Source organism: Kogia breviceps, chromosome 5, assembly GCF_026419965.1.
Source record: "Kogia breviceps isolate mKogBre1 chromosome 5, mKogBre1 haplotype 1, whole genome shotgun sequence".
Taxonomy (NCBI): Eukaryota; Metazoa; Chordata; class Mammalia; order Artiodactyla; family Physeteridae; genus Kogia; species Kogia breviceps.
Window position 1 is genome coordinate 66,122,108 of NC_081314.1, and position 13,510 is coordinate 66,135,617.

Below are 13,510 nucleotides of genomic sequence, written 5' to 3' on the forward strand. Positions count from 1 at the left end.
CTCTGAGCTCCATGGGGTAACTCCTGAAGTCTTCCCTCTCCTGTGGCATCTCCTAGAGCTATCCTGGCTGTAAGGAATGGGTGCTTTGTATTTCTTTAATTGTTTTACAGTTTACTAAGTGCATCTTTCTGCCTTCTTTGATCCTCACAACCCCCTTGAGGCAGAATAAATGTTCTCAGCCCATTTTACAGCTGAGAACAAAGAGCTCAGAGGAGGTAGGCCTCTACCTCTGATTCACATTGTTTGTAGGTGAGACAAAGCAAGATCTTGTCTATGGGATCTTGCTCCACACTTTCCTTCATGGGATATGTGGTTATAGAGAAAAAATTTGTTGTGCAAGAACTTTCTTTCACATTCCCTGGAATATATTTGCCTATATATAATCATCAATAGGAAGCAAGACCAGCTACATAATTTGTGGACCTAGTTCAAAATAAAAATGCAAGGTCAGGGCTTCCCTGGTGGCGCAGTGGTTGAGAGTCCGCCTGCCAGTGCAAGGGACACGGGTTCGTGCCCTGGTCCAGGAAGATCCCACATGCCGTGGGGCGGATAGGCCCGTGAGCCATGGCCGCTTAGCCTGCGCGTCCGGAGCCTGTGCTCCGCAACGGGAGAGGCCACAACAGTGAGAGGCCCGCGTACCGCAAAAAAAATAAAAAATAAAAATAAAAAAGCAAGATCAAAAATTATTAAGAATTCCAAGAGGGGAGGTAAAGCATTAAAGCAAGCATGGGCCCTCCCAACTGCATGCCCTGACAGGAAGGGCTGTTCCTGCTCCACCAGAACTGGTGCTTTATAGGGCTGACGCCCAGGCTGAGGCCTTCCAAAGCGGATGGCAGTGCTCACGCTCACTGCAAGTTTATCTCATGATGTAGCAGGACTGAGTCCGGAGCCTGTATCCAGGTTTCCTTCTGTTTTGACTGAGTCAAAATTAGCCAGACGTTGCCTGGGACTGAGCTGCTGTCTAGCTTCATGGTGAAGGAAGAGCATTTGTTAGGTGAACTTTTGTAAACAAGAGGTCAGTGGAATGTTTAGTTTCCTTGAGATTCCAAGTTTTACATAATATATGCTGCTGATATCAAATGAGTCTTATTTAGACCATGGTACCCACTTTTTCTGTGGAGTTGTGTTAAAGAAAATTAAGTTGTCTTTTATTTAAACTAGAGCAAAACATTTTTTTTTAGACTCAGAAATTCAGAATTTGGCCTAATTTGAATGGTAACAGGGCTGAAGTTTATTCTATATGAGGGGTTGGCAAGTTTTTTGCTGTAAAGACCCATATGGTAAATATTTTAGGCTTTGTGGGTCTCTGTAGCAACCACTCAACTCCACCATTCTAGCACAAAAGCAGCCACAGATGACACATACACAAATAAGTGTGACCATATTCTAAAATAACTTCATTTATGGACACTGAAATTTGAATTTATATGATTTCCTGTATCACAGAATATTCTTTTTGTTCCCAACCATTAAAAAATATAAAAGCCATTCTTAGCTTATAGACTGTACATTTTTTTGGTGGCGGGCTGGATTTGGTTAGGGGTTGGGGGGGCATAACTTGTTGACTCCTGGGCTACACCATCCATAAAGAACAAAGTTGCTGAGCAAATCAGTTGGTTATGAAATGTTATAAAGAGAGTGGTTAACCTATTTGGGAGAATAAAGTGTTGCTAAGAATTTTTAAACACTATTTTAAAAATATGTCTCTGTTCCCATGTAACCTAGGTTAAGTTGTTGAATCTTGGTGAACATTGCAAAAATTTAATTTTTTTCTTTTTCAGTAGCAGAATGGGGATAATAGTAACAGGACTTACCTCTTAGGTTGATGTGAGTATTAAATGAAGGAATCATGTAAAAAACTTATCACAAAGTCTTTGCTCAAATCTTAACTAGTGTTGTTAACAACAGTAATAAAAAGATTTCCCCTTCCCAGTAAACCTCTCTCATTGAGCTCAAATGATAATTTTTAATCTATCTCCTAGAACTCACATCTACCACAAACAGAAAGAAAGAGAGAGCAAGCCAGTGAGCTAAGCTTAGCTAGCGCTATGGATTAAAGAACCAGGCTGAAACCTTAGCTCTCAGGGATGGGAATGGGGTGGATACAGAGGAAGGCAGTGGTGGGGAGGTTGAGAGCTTCAAGCAGGTGTCAGATTTAACCCAAAGCCCAAGGGAAATTACATGCCACACATTCTGCAATTTATAGTGCCTGCTTTCTCCTTTGACACCCACGGGGTTATTCTCTGCCAGATGTTTTTCTCATTTGGGGTTGAGGTTGGAGAGTGACAAAAGGGGGCCAAGGACTCCTAATAGCTGAATATGGTACTTTAGCACTTATAGCATGTCCATGTGAAGGGACCACTTGCAGAAGTACCATCTCACTACTGAACCAATGGCTGCTGACAACGTGGCTCCTCACTGCCGGTGTCTAAAGAGAACTCTGCAATATCTCATCAAAAGATCTTAATTCAAGGAACTTAAACACTCTCCTTAGCAAAGGACAAGGTCCAGAGCAAGCCAGCCAGTCAAGCTTGTCCAGGAATGCAGCTTGCCAATGACTGTGAGGCCCAGGGTCCTCTCCTCAACTTCTGCAAAATGTATCGTGGGAGTTTCACAGTCACAGATGTTCAGGATGTGGACATCAATCAGGCCTTTTTTGTTCAATGTTGTCGACTTCATCAAGAAACCTCTGCTCTGGAAACAGACTCACAGACTTAGAGAATGAACTCTAAGTGTGTTGGGGGGTGGGAAGGATAGTTAGGAAGATTGGGATTAACATACACACACTACTATATTAAAAATGGATCACAAACAAGGACCTATTGTATAGCACAGGGAACTCTGCTCAATGTTATGTAACACCTAGATGAGAAAAGAATTTGAAAAAGAATAGACACAGGTATATGTATAATTGAATCTCTTTGCTGTACAACTGAAACTAACATAACATTGTTAATCAACTATACTCCAATATAAAATAAAAAGTTAAAAAAGAAAGGAAAGAAAGAAAAAAAAGAAAGAAAGAAAAGAAAGAAAGAAAGAAAGGAAAAAAGAAAGAAACCTCAGCTCTGAATGTCACAAAAAGAGGCCAAAGAGGCTATTTCCTTAGAGCTGCTGGTCTACCTTTTGGCAACTTGCCCCAGAGTTCTCTGTGAAATTTAGATTCACTCCTTTATGGATTCATTTGCTAAAGATATACTTGTATAAAGTCAGGGCTGGGCACTAGAGAGAGGAATGTGAATAAGTCAAAGACTTGCCTTCAAGATGGCAAAATGTGTGGTAAGTGCATTTATGGAGGTCGGGGAATATATGGAGGGTCAGGAAACCAAGAGAAGAAAGTGTCCCAGTTTTACCTGGGATGGAGGTGGGGATTGGGTTGGGGAGACTTCACAGAGTGAAGATGAATTGATAATTCATCTCAAAGGATGAATGAGGGGTGGGAGGGGCATTCCAGGCAGAGGGAACCCCACAAGGGAAAGCAGGGCAGGAAATGGCACTGCATACTTGGGAAGTTCTAAACAGCACACTCTGAGTGTGTTAACATTTGAACTTTGATAACAGTTCTCAGGAGTCTATAAGCTAAGAGGGCTCGAATGCCCATGAAAGGCTCTGGAGAAACACCAGGTGGGTGGGCACTATTCGACTTCCAGACTTCGCCGACTGGCCAACTCACTGCCTCTCCCTGGTGCTCCTCTCTCCTGGTGGCGGATTTCTCCCAGGTCCCAGAGCCGGCGCTGGAGGCTTGCACTGCCCTTCCAACCAGGTGGATGAGAAGGGGATAGTGTTGAGAACAGAAACATAAACTCTACACAAAGTTACGGAAAGATGTTTTTAAAACAAACTATCCTTTAAAACAAGGAAGTTGTGGGGAGTAGGGGGAAAGGAGATATATTTATCTTGCAGCTGAAGGGTCTAAACAGCTTTCAGCACATCACCTTAATCAAATGAGACATTGGGGCTTCCCTGGTGGTGCAGTGGTTGAGAATTCCCCTGCCAATGCAGGGGACACGGGATAGAGCCCAGGTCTGGGAAGATCCCACATGCCGTGGAGCAGCTAGGCCCGTGAGCCACAACCACTGAGCCTGCCCGTCTGGAGCCTGTGCTCCACAACAAGAGAGGCCACGATAGTGAGAGGCCCACGCACCATGATGAAGAGTGGCCCCCACTGGCCATAACTGGAGAAAGCCCTCGCACAGAAACGAGGACCCAACACAGCCAAAAATAAATAAATAAATAAATTTAAAATTACTCAGCCAATTTATTAAAAAAAAAAGAGAGAGAGAGAGACATTGACATGGAAACGTTTTTCGTTCTTTAAAAAATGAAACTGAGAGAAACGAGACAGGAAACCCACCTCTCCAGACGCCGTGCTCAGCACTTTCACATACGCCAGCCCAGTTCACCCTCACGGTGGCCCAACAAAATAGGTCCTGGTTGGTCCCATCTTATAGTGGAGGAAACTAAGGCTCAGAGAGAGAGCTAGTGACTTGTCCATGGTCGCACAGTAATAATATGGATAAGTTAAGTCTTGACTGACAACAACATCAAGTGACAGTTTAGGAGGCAAGTTTTTCTTTACGTTTCTGTCATTGGCAGTATTTCAATATTAAAAATGACAAATTATTGTACATGATTTGAAACCTAAAACTATAGCCTATATTTGTTTTATTTCTCCCATTATGTCTATCTCAGTGTTGGTGACAAAGTAGGAGCTCAGTAAATTCTTATTGGTAAATTGGCTGACAAATCAGTCTTTCTAATCAGCATCCATTTATCATTTTACAACTTGGTTCTCTTTATAACATCTATTATGTTATATAACTAACATGTATTCCTATTTTCTAAGGCTCTCTTTTTTCTCTAGAGCACTGGTTCTCAACCCAGGGTGATTTTGCCCCTCAGGGGACATTTAGCAATGTCTGGAGACATTTTGGGTTGTCACAACTGAGGTTGGGTGTTGCTGCTGGCATCTAGTAGGCAGCAGCCAGGGATGCTGCTCAACATCCCACAAGGCTCAGGACAGCCCCTGCCGCAAAGACTTATCTGTTTAAACCCCAGTGTTAATACTGTTGCTGTTGAGAAGCACTGGTGTAGAAGGTAGCAACATGTGAAAAGTGGTTGACTGAATTGTTGAGCCCACTTCTCTTGTGGAAGAATCTAGACATCTTTCCTGCCTAAATGCATTTCACATAGTTCCCCTGTTAGGGAAGAGGCACAGTGCTGGGATCCACAGGCCAAAGCGGGCCTGCAGTTGTGTTTTGCTTTGTTTGACCAATGGAGTGTTCAAATGTCTAAAAAATGTGTTGCCAACACTAAAAAGTCATGTGCTTTCAGAAAAAAGATTGGGATTTCTACTGTCTCTTGAACAATAAGGGTTGATAAACACTGGTCTCTTATTACCACCTGATAGAGGTGATGTGTAAATATTTAATGGGCACAGTAGGGCAGTGGCCATGCAGGACACCCCACCGTCCAGAATGAACACCTACCATAAAGGACAGTGACAGTCCCCAGGGCTAGATGCCAGCCCCGCCACCAAACCCGCCAGCTGGAGCTGAAGAGTGGCTGGTAGGGAGGACGGGCACTCCCAAGCCCTTCCTCTTGTCTGGTCACTACTGAGGTTGCCGCTTGTCACCTCACATGTACTCTAACATTTTTCTTATGCAGATTTAATGGGGAAATAAAGTCTTCCCCAAAGGTGTCAAAATTAAAAATAAGGGCTGCCCGTTTTTCACTACTTCACTCATTAAATTCTATGCTTAGCCCCTGTAATCTTTGGATTTGTGGCCACTGCTCTGGCTTAAACAACTTCTCTTTTAAAATGCATAAATTCCCCAGAAGGGCTAAGGCTGGTGAGAACTTTTACTTTCTAAGAGCCTTTTTGCTTTCTCTTGGGGCATAGCTAAGGTTGCCTGCTCTGGGTTTTGGTGCTGGCAGTGGAATGAATAAAGTGAGTTTTGTTGGGGAGACTCAGGCAGAGCAGCTGTTGCGACACCTGGAGCCGTGGACTGAGAGCAGCTCACCTTGCTCCTTCCCGAAGGTGTCGGGGGCAGCGAGCCCTGCTGGTCCTCCAGCTCTACTGGACACTCATTTCCTGTCCACCCTCTGGAGGCACAGAGGATTTCCAGGACGGCTGGGACTCGGCACTTGGGTGGAGCTTGGTCAAAGACAGCCCAGCCTGAAGGCATCGTTCCAGGAGACAGAGGAAAGGAGCAAAGAAAGACATCGAAAGGTGCTAAGACACTCCTGCCTGCAGTTCTGCCTGCGGCCTGGCAGCAGTGGCCACTGTGCGCCCCACACAGACACTGGAGGTTCCTGACGCCTTTCTGTAGGCGATTATTCACAGGGGCAGTGGGCTGGGTGGGATCAAGCCCTAGACTAAAGCAGAAATGCTTATGCCTATCCTCTGCCATTTTGCCAAAGTGACTTTCAAAACATCCCTGACACCTTTTTAGATTAACTTCAGTTGCCCAGGAATAGAGCGTTTATTCAGCCCGGAATGTTCTTCTGGTGAAGGACTATGCTTGTTTCCATTTGGTACTGAAAGGAAACCGTCATCTTCCCAGGGGCATTTCTACCTTAAGGAGAAAACTATCAGGAGAAGGATAAAGCCTACGAGACCAGGAAGCTCAGTTCAGTGTTCCGTGGTGACCTAGATGGGATGGGATGGGGGTGTGGGGTGGGAGGGAGGTCCAAGAGGGAGGGGATGTAGGTATACATAGAGCTGATTCACTTCACTGTACAGCAGAAACTAACACAACATTGTAAAGCACTTATACTCCAGTTAAAAAAAAAAAAGCTTATGAGACCAAATCAATAACATTAACAATAACAATAATAATAACTCCATGCAATAAAGACCATTGCATGTACCACGCACTGTGCTAGATGGTTTACATATACCATTTCTAATTCTCCCAAGGGTCCCACTAAGTAGCTATAACTAGTCCCTTTTTGTAGATGAGGAAACATGCCCCCAACTAGTCCAAGGTCATGCAGCTAGTAAGTATTATGGCTGTGAGCCAATCTTGATTTGTCTGACCCCAAAGTCTGTGCTCATTGCTCTCCAAGATCTGCTAACCAAGACCCTCTAACTTCAGGGGTCACATTAGACAGGTAAGAAGGAGGCCCACACCGAGTCCCAGCTGCAAGGGTCCTGTTGGCTTATTTGAAAGACACTTTGGGCCAAGCAGGGTCAAGCCTCCTTTGAGAGGGGGTTGACCATCACTGTGTTCCCAAGACATTTGTCCTTTTCAGTCACTGTAATCACAGCTACTGGCTATTGAGCATCCACTTTGCATGTATTGAACAAAGCTCTTTACAGGAGTGATCTTTCATTCTTTTCCCCATTTTTCAAATGATAAACAAACAAACAAACCTCAAACAGATTAAGTTGCCTGCCTGATGTCAAAAGGAGAAAAAGTGACAGAGTCAGATTTGTAGCCAAGACTCTGATCTCATGACCATGCTTTTCCAGTCTACTCAGTTGTCTACCCCCTTCCAGGATATGGCCTGGAAAACCCAGCCCCTGGTTAGTCCCTGAATTTTGCCTTCTGTGGTTGGAAAGAACCCATTGTGATATTTGACTTTGGTCTCAGAGTAATCCTGTTTCTTTTTGCCCACTGGGTATTTCTATGGGTCTGTTTATTGGTACAGCTTCCTCCTTGGGGTGGTTTGCAAATGGCACTTTGGCCAGGTTCCCCAAGGCCACATCTCTCCCAAGAGGCATCAAAGCCCTTCTTGGGCTGCACAGAGGAGGCTGAAGAGGGAAGAAAGCAAACAGAAGATGTCGACACTTGCCTCCTCTCCATCTCCATGACCCTCATTCTTATCAGAGAATATCTCGAAAGGCTCTGAGGTCTGTTTCCCCTGGAACTTAAAGTGTGGGATTGCACCACTGGGCCCCAGGGTGAGGGACAGGGAAAGCGATGCTAGAGGAGGTTAGTGTAAGGAGTTCAGCCTCACCTTGGTAAATGTCAGATTCACAAATCCGCCCTGGAAATTCAAGAGAAGGTTGGATTTTCGGAAGCCACAGTTCCCAGAGGATTGGGTTGCATTGGGGTCGATGTTGAAGTATTTCTGAGGTGAAAAAACCTAAACCAAATAAAATAGATTGGCTCAATGGAATGTAGAAGAAAACTGTAGCCGGGAGGCCAGAAGCACAGGCTGGTAATTAAGCCTGAAACTCCAGGCTAGTGGGCGTTCACTGGAGAATTTCAAAGTCCCCGGAAGACACCTCTCATTTCCAAACTGTTATGTTTAAAAGATTTTTTTTTAAAGAAGGAGTGCTCTCACAGAGAGGAGTTCCTTGATAGATAATTCATGGCAGGTATATTCTTGAAAAACCATGTATAATTTAATTTTTGTTCAAGCAAACATGTTGGGTGCTACAGGAAAGGTTTTGCTATCTAATGTACTTCTGTTTCAAATAAAAACCAAATGTGGAAGTTTTACTTGAAATCATAAAAGCTGTGCAAAAAAAGGAAGAATTTTTATAGTGATTCTTTCAGTAAATCAAATAATCTAAGCCCCACTCCCACACGCTCCAATCTTCTCATTAACCTGGATTTTTCATATTAATGTCACAGCCACGAAGACCGACTAATGCAAACCTCTCATTTCACAGGAAAGTTGCTGAGGCTTGGAAGTCATCCAGAGGAGCAGGGCCAGGCTGGGGTCAATACTGGCCACACTCAACACTCTGCCCATGGTGGCTAAAAGTGGAGGGTGTGCATATTTAAAATTTTGGTATGTGCCTTTCTTCATTCATACAGTCGCTATTGGTGTCTATTTTTGTATGTGTTCTAAAACAGATCCACCTCATAACGGAGCACCTTGGAGAAAGAGGAGCACGCAGATACCTACTTCATTCCAAGATACAGGATGCAGGGGAACGTTCATTTTCAGCAAGGCACTCCCCACTCAAACTTTTTGAAGCAGTGCTATAGTCCTGTGCCAGACTTACCGACTCCGTGTCTTGAACCATCAGCTCTATCCCCATCTCTGCTTTGATACAGAGCTTGCTTCCGTTCAGAACCTGATAAATTCCAGTCTTGGCTGACGATGGCTGGGGTGCAAGGGTGGGCCTGGGAGTTATGGTGGCAGGCGAGGCTCTGTGGGTTGTGTTGGTGGGCCCTGGGGTGTGGGTGGGTTGAGTAGGCTTCAGACTGGTTGTGCTGTTGTGTGGTGTGGTGGACAATGTTGCTGGAAGGGTGATCTGGTCACTGAGTTGGGTGGCTTTCTCAGTTGTGTGGCCGACAGTCGACGGCCTGGCTCCAGTTCTGTGGGCTGGCGGAGTGACGGTGGGTGGTGGTGGACTGGGACCTGTGCTGGGGCTGATTGTAGCGTCAGTGACTGGAGCAGCCATGTGTGACTTGTTGGGTGTGGCCAGGGCTGTGACTAGGGTGTGGGCTGTCGGGCTGGTGGAGGGGGTGCTGTCTGCAGTTACCAGGGAAGCTGTTGCTAGAATTTTTATGGTTGTGTGTGTGGTTAGGGTCTCAGAGGTGGATGTTGTGACAGCTATCTGAGAGGTGACATGCCCATCTGTTGACCTTGCTGCTAAAGTTTTCTGAGGCACACGGTTTGTTGGCTGCAGGAGAGAAGGTTTTGCTGTGGCCTGTTCTGTTGCAGGTGGAGAATAGTCTGTCATTTCTGGAAACGCTTTTGCTCTCATATGACTGCCAAAATGCAAAATCACTGCAAATTAGGAAACAAAAATGTTAATACACCAGCCAATGGCTCACATGAGTGAAGCCCTCCACCACTCCCACTTTAAGGTTTCTTCATTAAACATTAACATGTGTTTTTCAGATTTGGGGGAAATTTACAAGGAAATAACAATGAAGTGAAGGTCACTCAAAATTCTACCACAAGGCCACAATTTTAACGTGTTTTTCTTTTTTTTTTTTTTTAATTTTAACGTTTTGATTGCACCCATGTTTTTACAGGGTTGTGAGCATACTGGAGATATTCTTCCCCTTTCTCTGTGTGGGGTGTGGTACTACCACCCCAGCGAGTGTGCTCAGCTAGATATCTAAGTGCCAATGCCTCTTCATTTTCCGTCTTCAAATGTGAATCCAGACAGTTCCTGGGTAAAGTGTGTTCCTGGGTAGGGTGCTGCTGTGATGACAGAGCTGGTGCAGCATAACAGTAATAAAGATTTACACAGACTTGTATAGTTTTCAGAGAATCATATAAGACCAGGTTCGAAAGGGACTTTAAAGATTATCTAGTACAAACCCTAATCTGATGTGTGAATTGTACTGTTGGATATTTGCCATGTGTTCCGCCAGTCTATGCATAATCACCTCCAATGACAAGAGATTCAGTTCCCTTCCATTTTTTATTTCACCATCAGTTTTCTTTTAATAAATTTATTTATTTATTTATTTATTTATTTATTTATGGCTGCGTTGAATCTTCATTGCTGCGCGCGGGCTTTCTCTAGTTGCGGCGAGCGGGGGCTACTCTTCCTTGCGGTGCGCGGGCTTTTCATTGTGGTGGCTTCTCTTGTTGTGGAGCACGGGCTCTAGGCGCTTGGGCTTCAGTAGTTGTGGTGTATGGGCTCAGTAGTTGTGGCTCGCGGGCTCTAGAGCGCAGGCTCAGTAGTTGTGGCACACGGGCTTAGTTGCTCCATGGCACATGGGATCTTCCTGGACCAGGGCTCGCACCCATGTCCCCTGCGTTGGCAAGCGGATTCTTAACCACTAAGCCACCAGGGAAGCCCCGCCACCAGTTTTCAAAACGTAGCCCAGTTTCTGTCATTCCCTTACTTAACCTTTAGAGTGGCGCAGACTTTTCCAACTAAGGAATTAATTAATCCATAAGTGCTCTGATATATCTGGTGTGTCATCCTTCATGGTTTGGCTTAAATGTTAGTGCCTCAAAGAGTCTTCCCCATTCTCCCCACATAAAACAGCTCCCCATCCCCACAATTCTCCATCACAGTATTATATTCATTGCCTTCACTGCACTAATCACAGCTTGTAATTATATAAGGGGATAGTATTCAAACATTTAACAATAAGCCTGTCCAGACAGTGTGTACCAGCAGAATATCAGCCCTGATTATATGTTTATTTATTAATTGTGCCTCTCTCCCACTAGATGAAAAGCAACCTCAAGGTGGGAACTGTGGGTAATTTTTTGTGCCTGTGCATAGAAGGTATTCAGTGGATACGGAATGAATGAATAAATAACTGAACGTGTAAATGGTGGTTATAGCATTGTAGACCTCCTAGGGTTATTAACAGGCTCAAACAAGGTGGTTTGAGTGAAAGCCTTCCTGGACTATTAAGCATACCTAGAGTGTGTATTATTGTCATAGGTTCTCTCCTGGGTCTCATCCCTTCAGGGCCAAAGGCCTCTGAATCTTTTTCAACCAGAATAGTTCTATCCTTGTCTCCTTCCAAGCACAGAGCAAGCCAGAAAGTAGACGACTGCAGATGATGTCCCTTGGGAGCTTATGATCAGGTACACTGAGAAATGGCACTGTCTCTTCAATGCTATGGTTTCACTATGTTTACGCATTGCATTTTCAGTCATTGGAGCTGTTACTGCCCGGTGCTGGGCAGTGACTTGGAAAAAACATGGGGAAAAGGGAAAGAAGATCACCCTATGCTGGTGTTTATAGAGTCCTGAATTTCATATCTAATTAAAGTCATCCATAAACACCTTTACTATCTCTCCCTTTCATCCAATACATTTCTAGGTGGGTACTTTCCCCATAGCAATAAAAATTCCAAGGTACTGAACACTTACTACATGGCAAGCCTCAGGTCAAGGGTCTTCTTTCACCAGCTCTTCTCAAAAACCCTCTGACGGGTACTAATCTTTATCTGTCTTTCAGATGAGGAAACTCAGATTTAGAAAATTCTATTAACTTGACCATAATCACACAATTAGTAAATTTTGAAGCTGGGACTCAAGCCCCTGTCTGAACCAAAGCCTGCCCTTGGATCTGGGCATGGGTGGAGGTGGTGCATGTCACTGGGAAGAACGGTAAGAGAAGAGACAAAAGCAAAGGAGAGAAGAGTAGGGTGCCCCTCCAGTGACCCCAGTTCACTAAACCCTCATAATGGTGGTCCTCAGTGAGTCTTTCAAAGGCCCACATGCTAAAACAGTGATTATTTTCCAGAAGAAAAGGCTAACTTTAAGCCCAGTAGGAACACTTATAAATTATTTCTGCACAGCTGGTTTGCAAAGTGGGAAAGACAAAAGTATCAGTTCAAAATGCCTTTGCTAACCTTTAAAGAAGACATTATTAATGACATTAAGTTACTTGAGACTATTACTAAAGAGTCTTTTCTTGTATCTAAAATGTTTACTTGGACAATTGAAATGTATGATATTTGAGAGTTGCAGATTTTATGGGCTATAGATTTACTTTACAAATCTTTGTAAAATCATATGTGGAGCCTTTATGCCCATATTGTAGAGCTTGGAGAAAGATTTTTCCTTTCAAGATTGTTATGAAGGTTGACAGTTAGTGAAGATATATTTGCATAATTCATTTGGGTTGAACCTGAGTTGCTGTTTGCTGGGTCAAGAACCCAACGGGAACCCAGTTAGGGTGATAGTATTACTATGAAGAAATAGAATTCACTCCCAGATGTGGTATCTAGGAATATCTTGTAGTAAAAAGCGAAGATTGCTGCAGAGAACTCTGGGAGACTGGGAACCACCTGACTTTTGCTCTCCTGGAAGATTAGGTCCTTGATAAAATCCCACTGTGTACAGCTTATGCTTATGAACTAAAGCAAATCTTCTCAACTGAGTAGAATTTCCTCAACTGAGTAGCACACCCTTTCAAAGGGGGAGCCTTCCTCATAATGCAATTAGAACTCCTCTCTCAGCAGTGATGAATGAACTCAAGTAAGGGAAAAAAGCACACTGGCCCTTCATGAATGCACAGCACCCCAAACAGGACAAGAAGACTCATGGTACACTGTCAAATGTGCTTGGTATACAGGAAGTCCTTGTGAGGTGCCTGGAGGTGATGGTGTCTCCATATGGTATGTGACCTTATGGCGGACAGGAGCCTGGGCTGGTAGGTGGCAGGGCCAAAAGTGACTGAAAGTAACAGACTGTGTTACAATTAAACAAGTCTTGGAAATATTGTTCTAATATTCTTCTCCTTCTCCACTCTGGTCTCTCCCCTCCTCTCCTCATCTCCCCATAGGAGTGTGGGGTATAAAAGATGGGCAGGCAGTTAGATGGAAATTTGACAGAGGTAGCTATGCTGTGCATTGAAATACATCCTAGAAAGTTCATATGTTTGTTAGGTACTCAATGGAAATAATACTCTGAAAAATACTCTGTTTTACAAAATCTATATTTATGACCACACATATATGACCAATCTTGGTCAAAATGGGGTCATAGTTTTTAAATGGGATCTTTGGCCTAGAGGTTTAGTCAAGTTCACTGGTCTGTCTGAAAACCACAAAGAGGGCAGTGGGTAGAAGCAAGGGCAGGGCATAGCTCAGACTATCTCAGTTCTCCTTCTACT

At 44.1% G+C, this 13,510-nt stretch overlaps 1 protein-coding gene across 3 annotated transcripts in view; it reads right to left on the reverse strand.

Annotated features, from left to right (window-relative positions):
- LAMP3 (lysosomal associated membrane protein 3) overlaps window positions 1–13,510 on the reverse strand; it is a 35,524-nt gene that overhangs the window by 18,030 nt on the left and 3,984 nt on the right. For all 3 annotated transcript variants that reach the window (XM_059064542.2, XM_067034106.1, XM_067034107.1), the window contains exons 2-3: window positions 8,966–9,696; window positions 7,966–8,094 (exon numbers count right to left, since the gene is read on the reverse strand). In XM_059064542.2, the coding sequence (XP_058920525.1) occupies window positions 7,966–8,094; window positions 8,966–9,696 (860 nt within the window). The remainder of the gene's footprint in view (window positions 1–7,965; window positions 8,095–8,965; window positions 9,697–13,510) is intronic.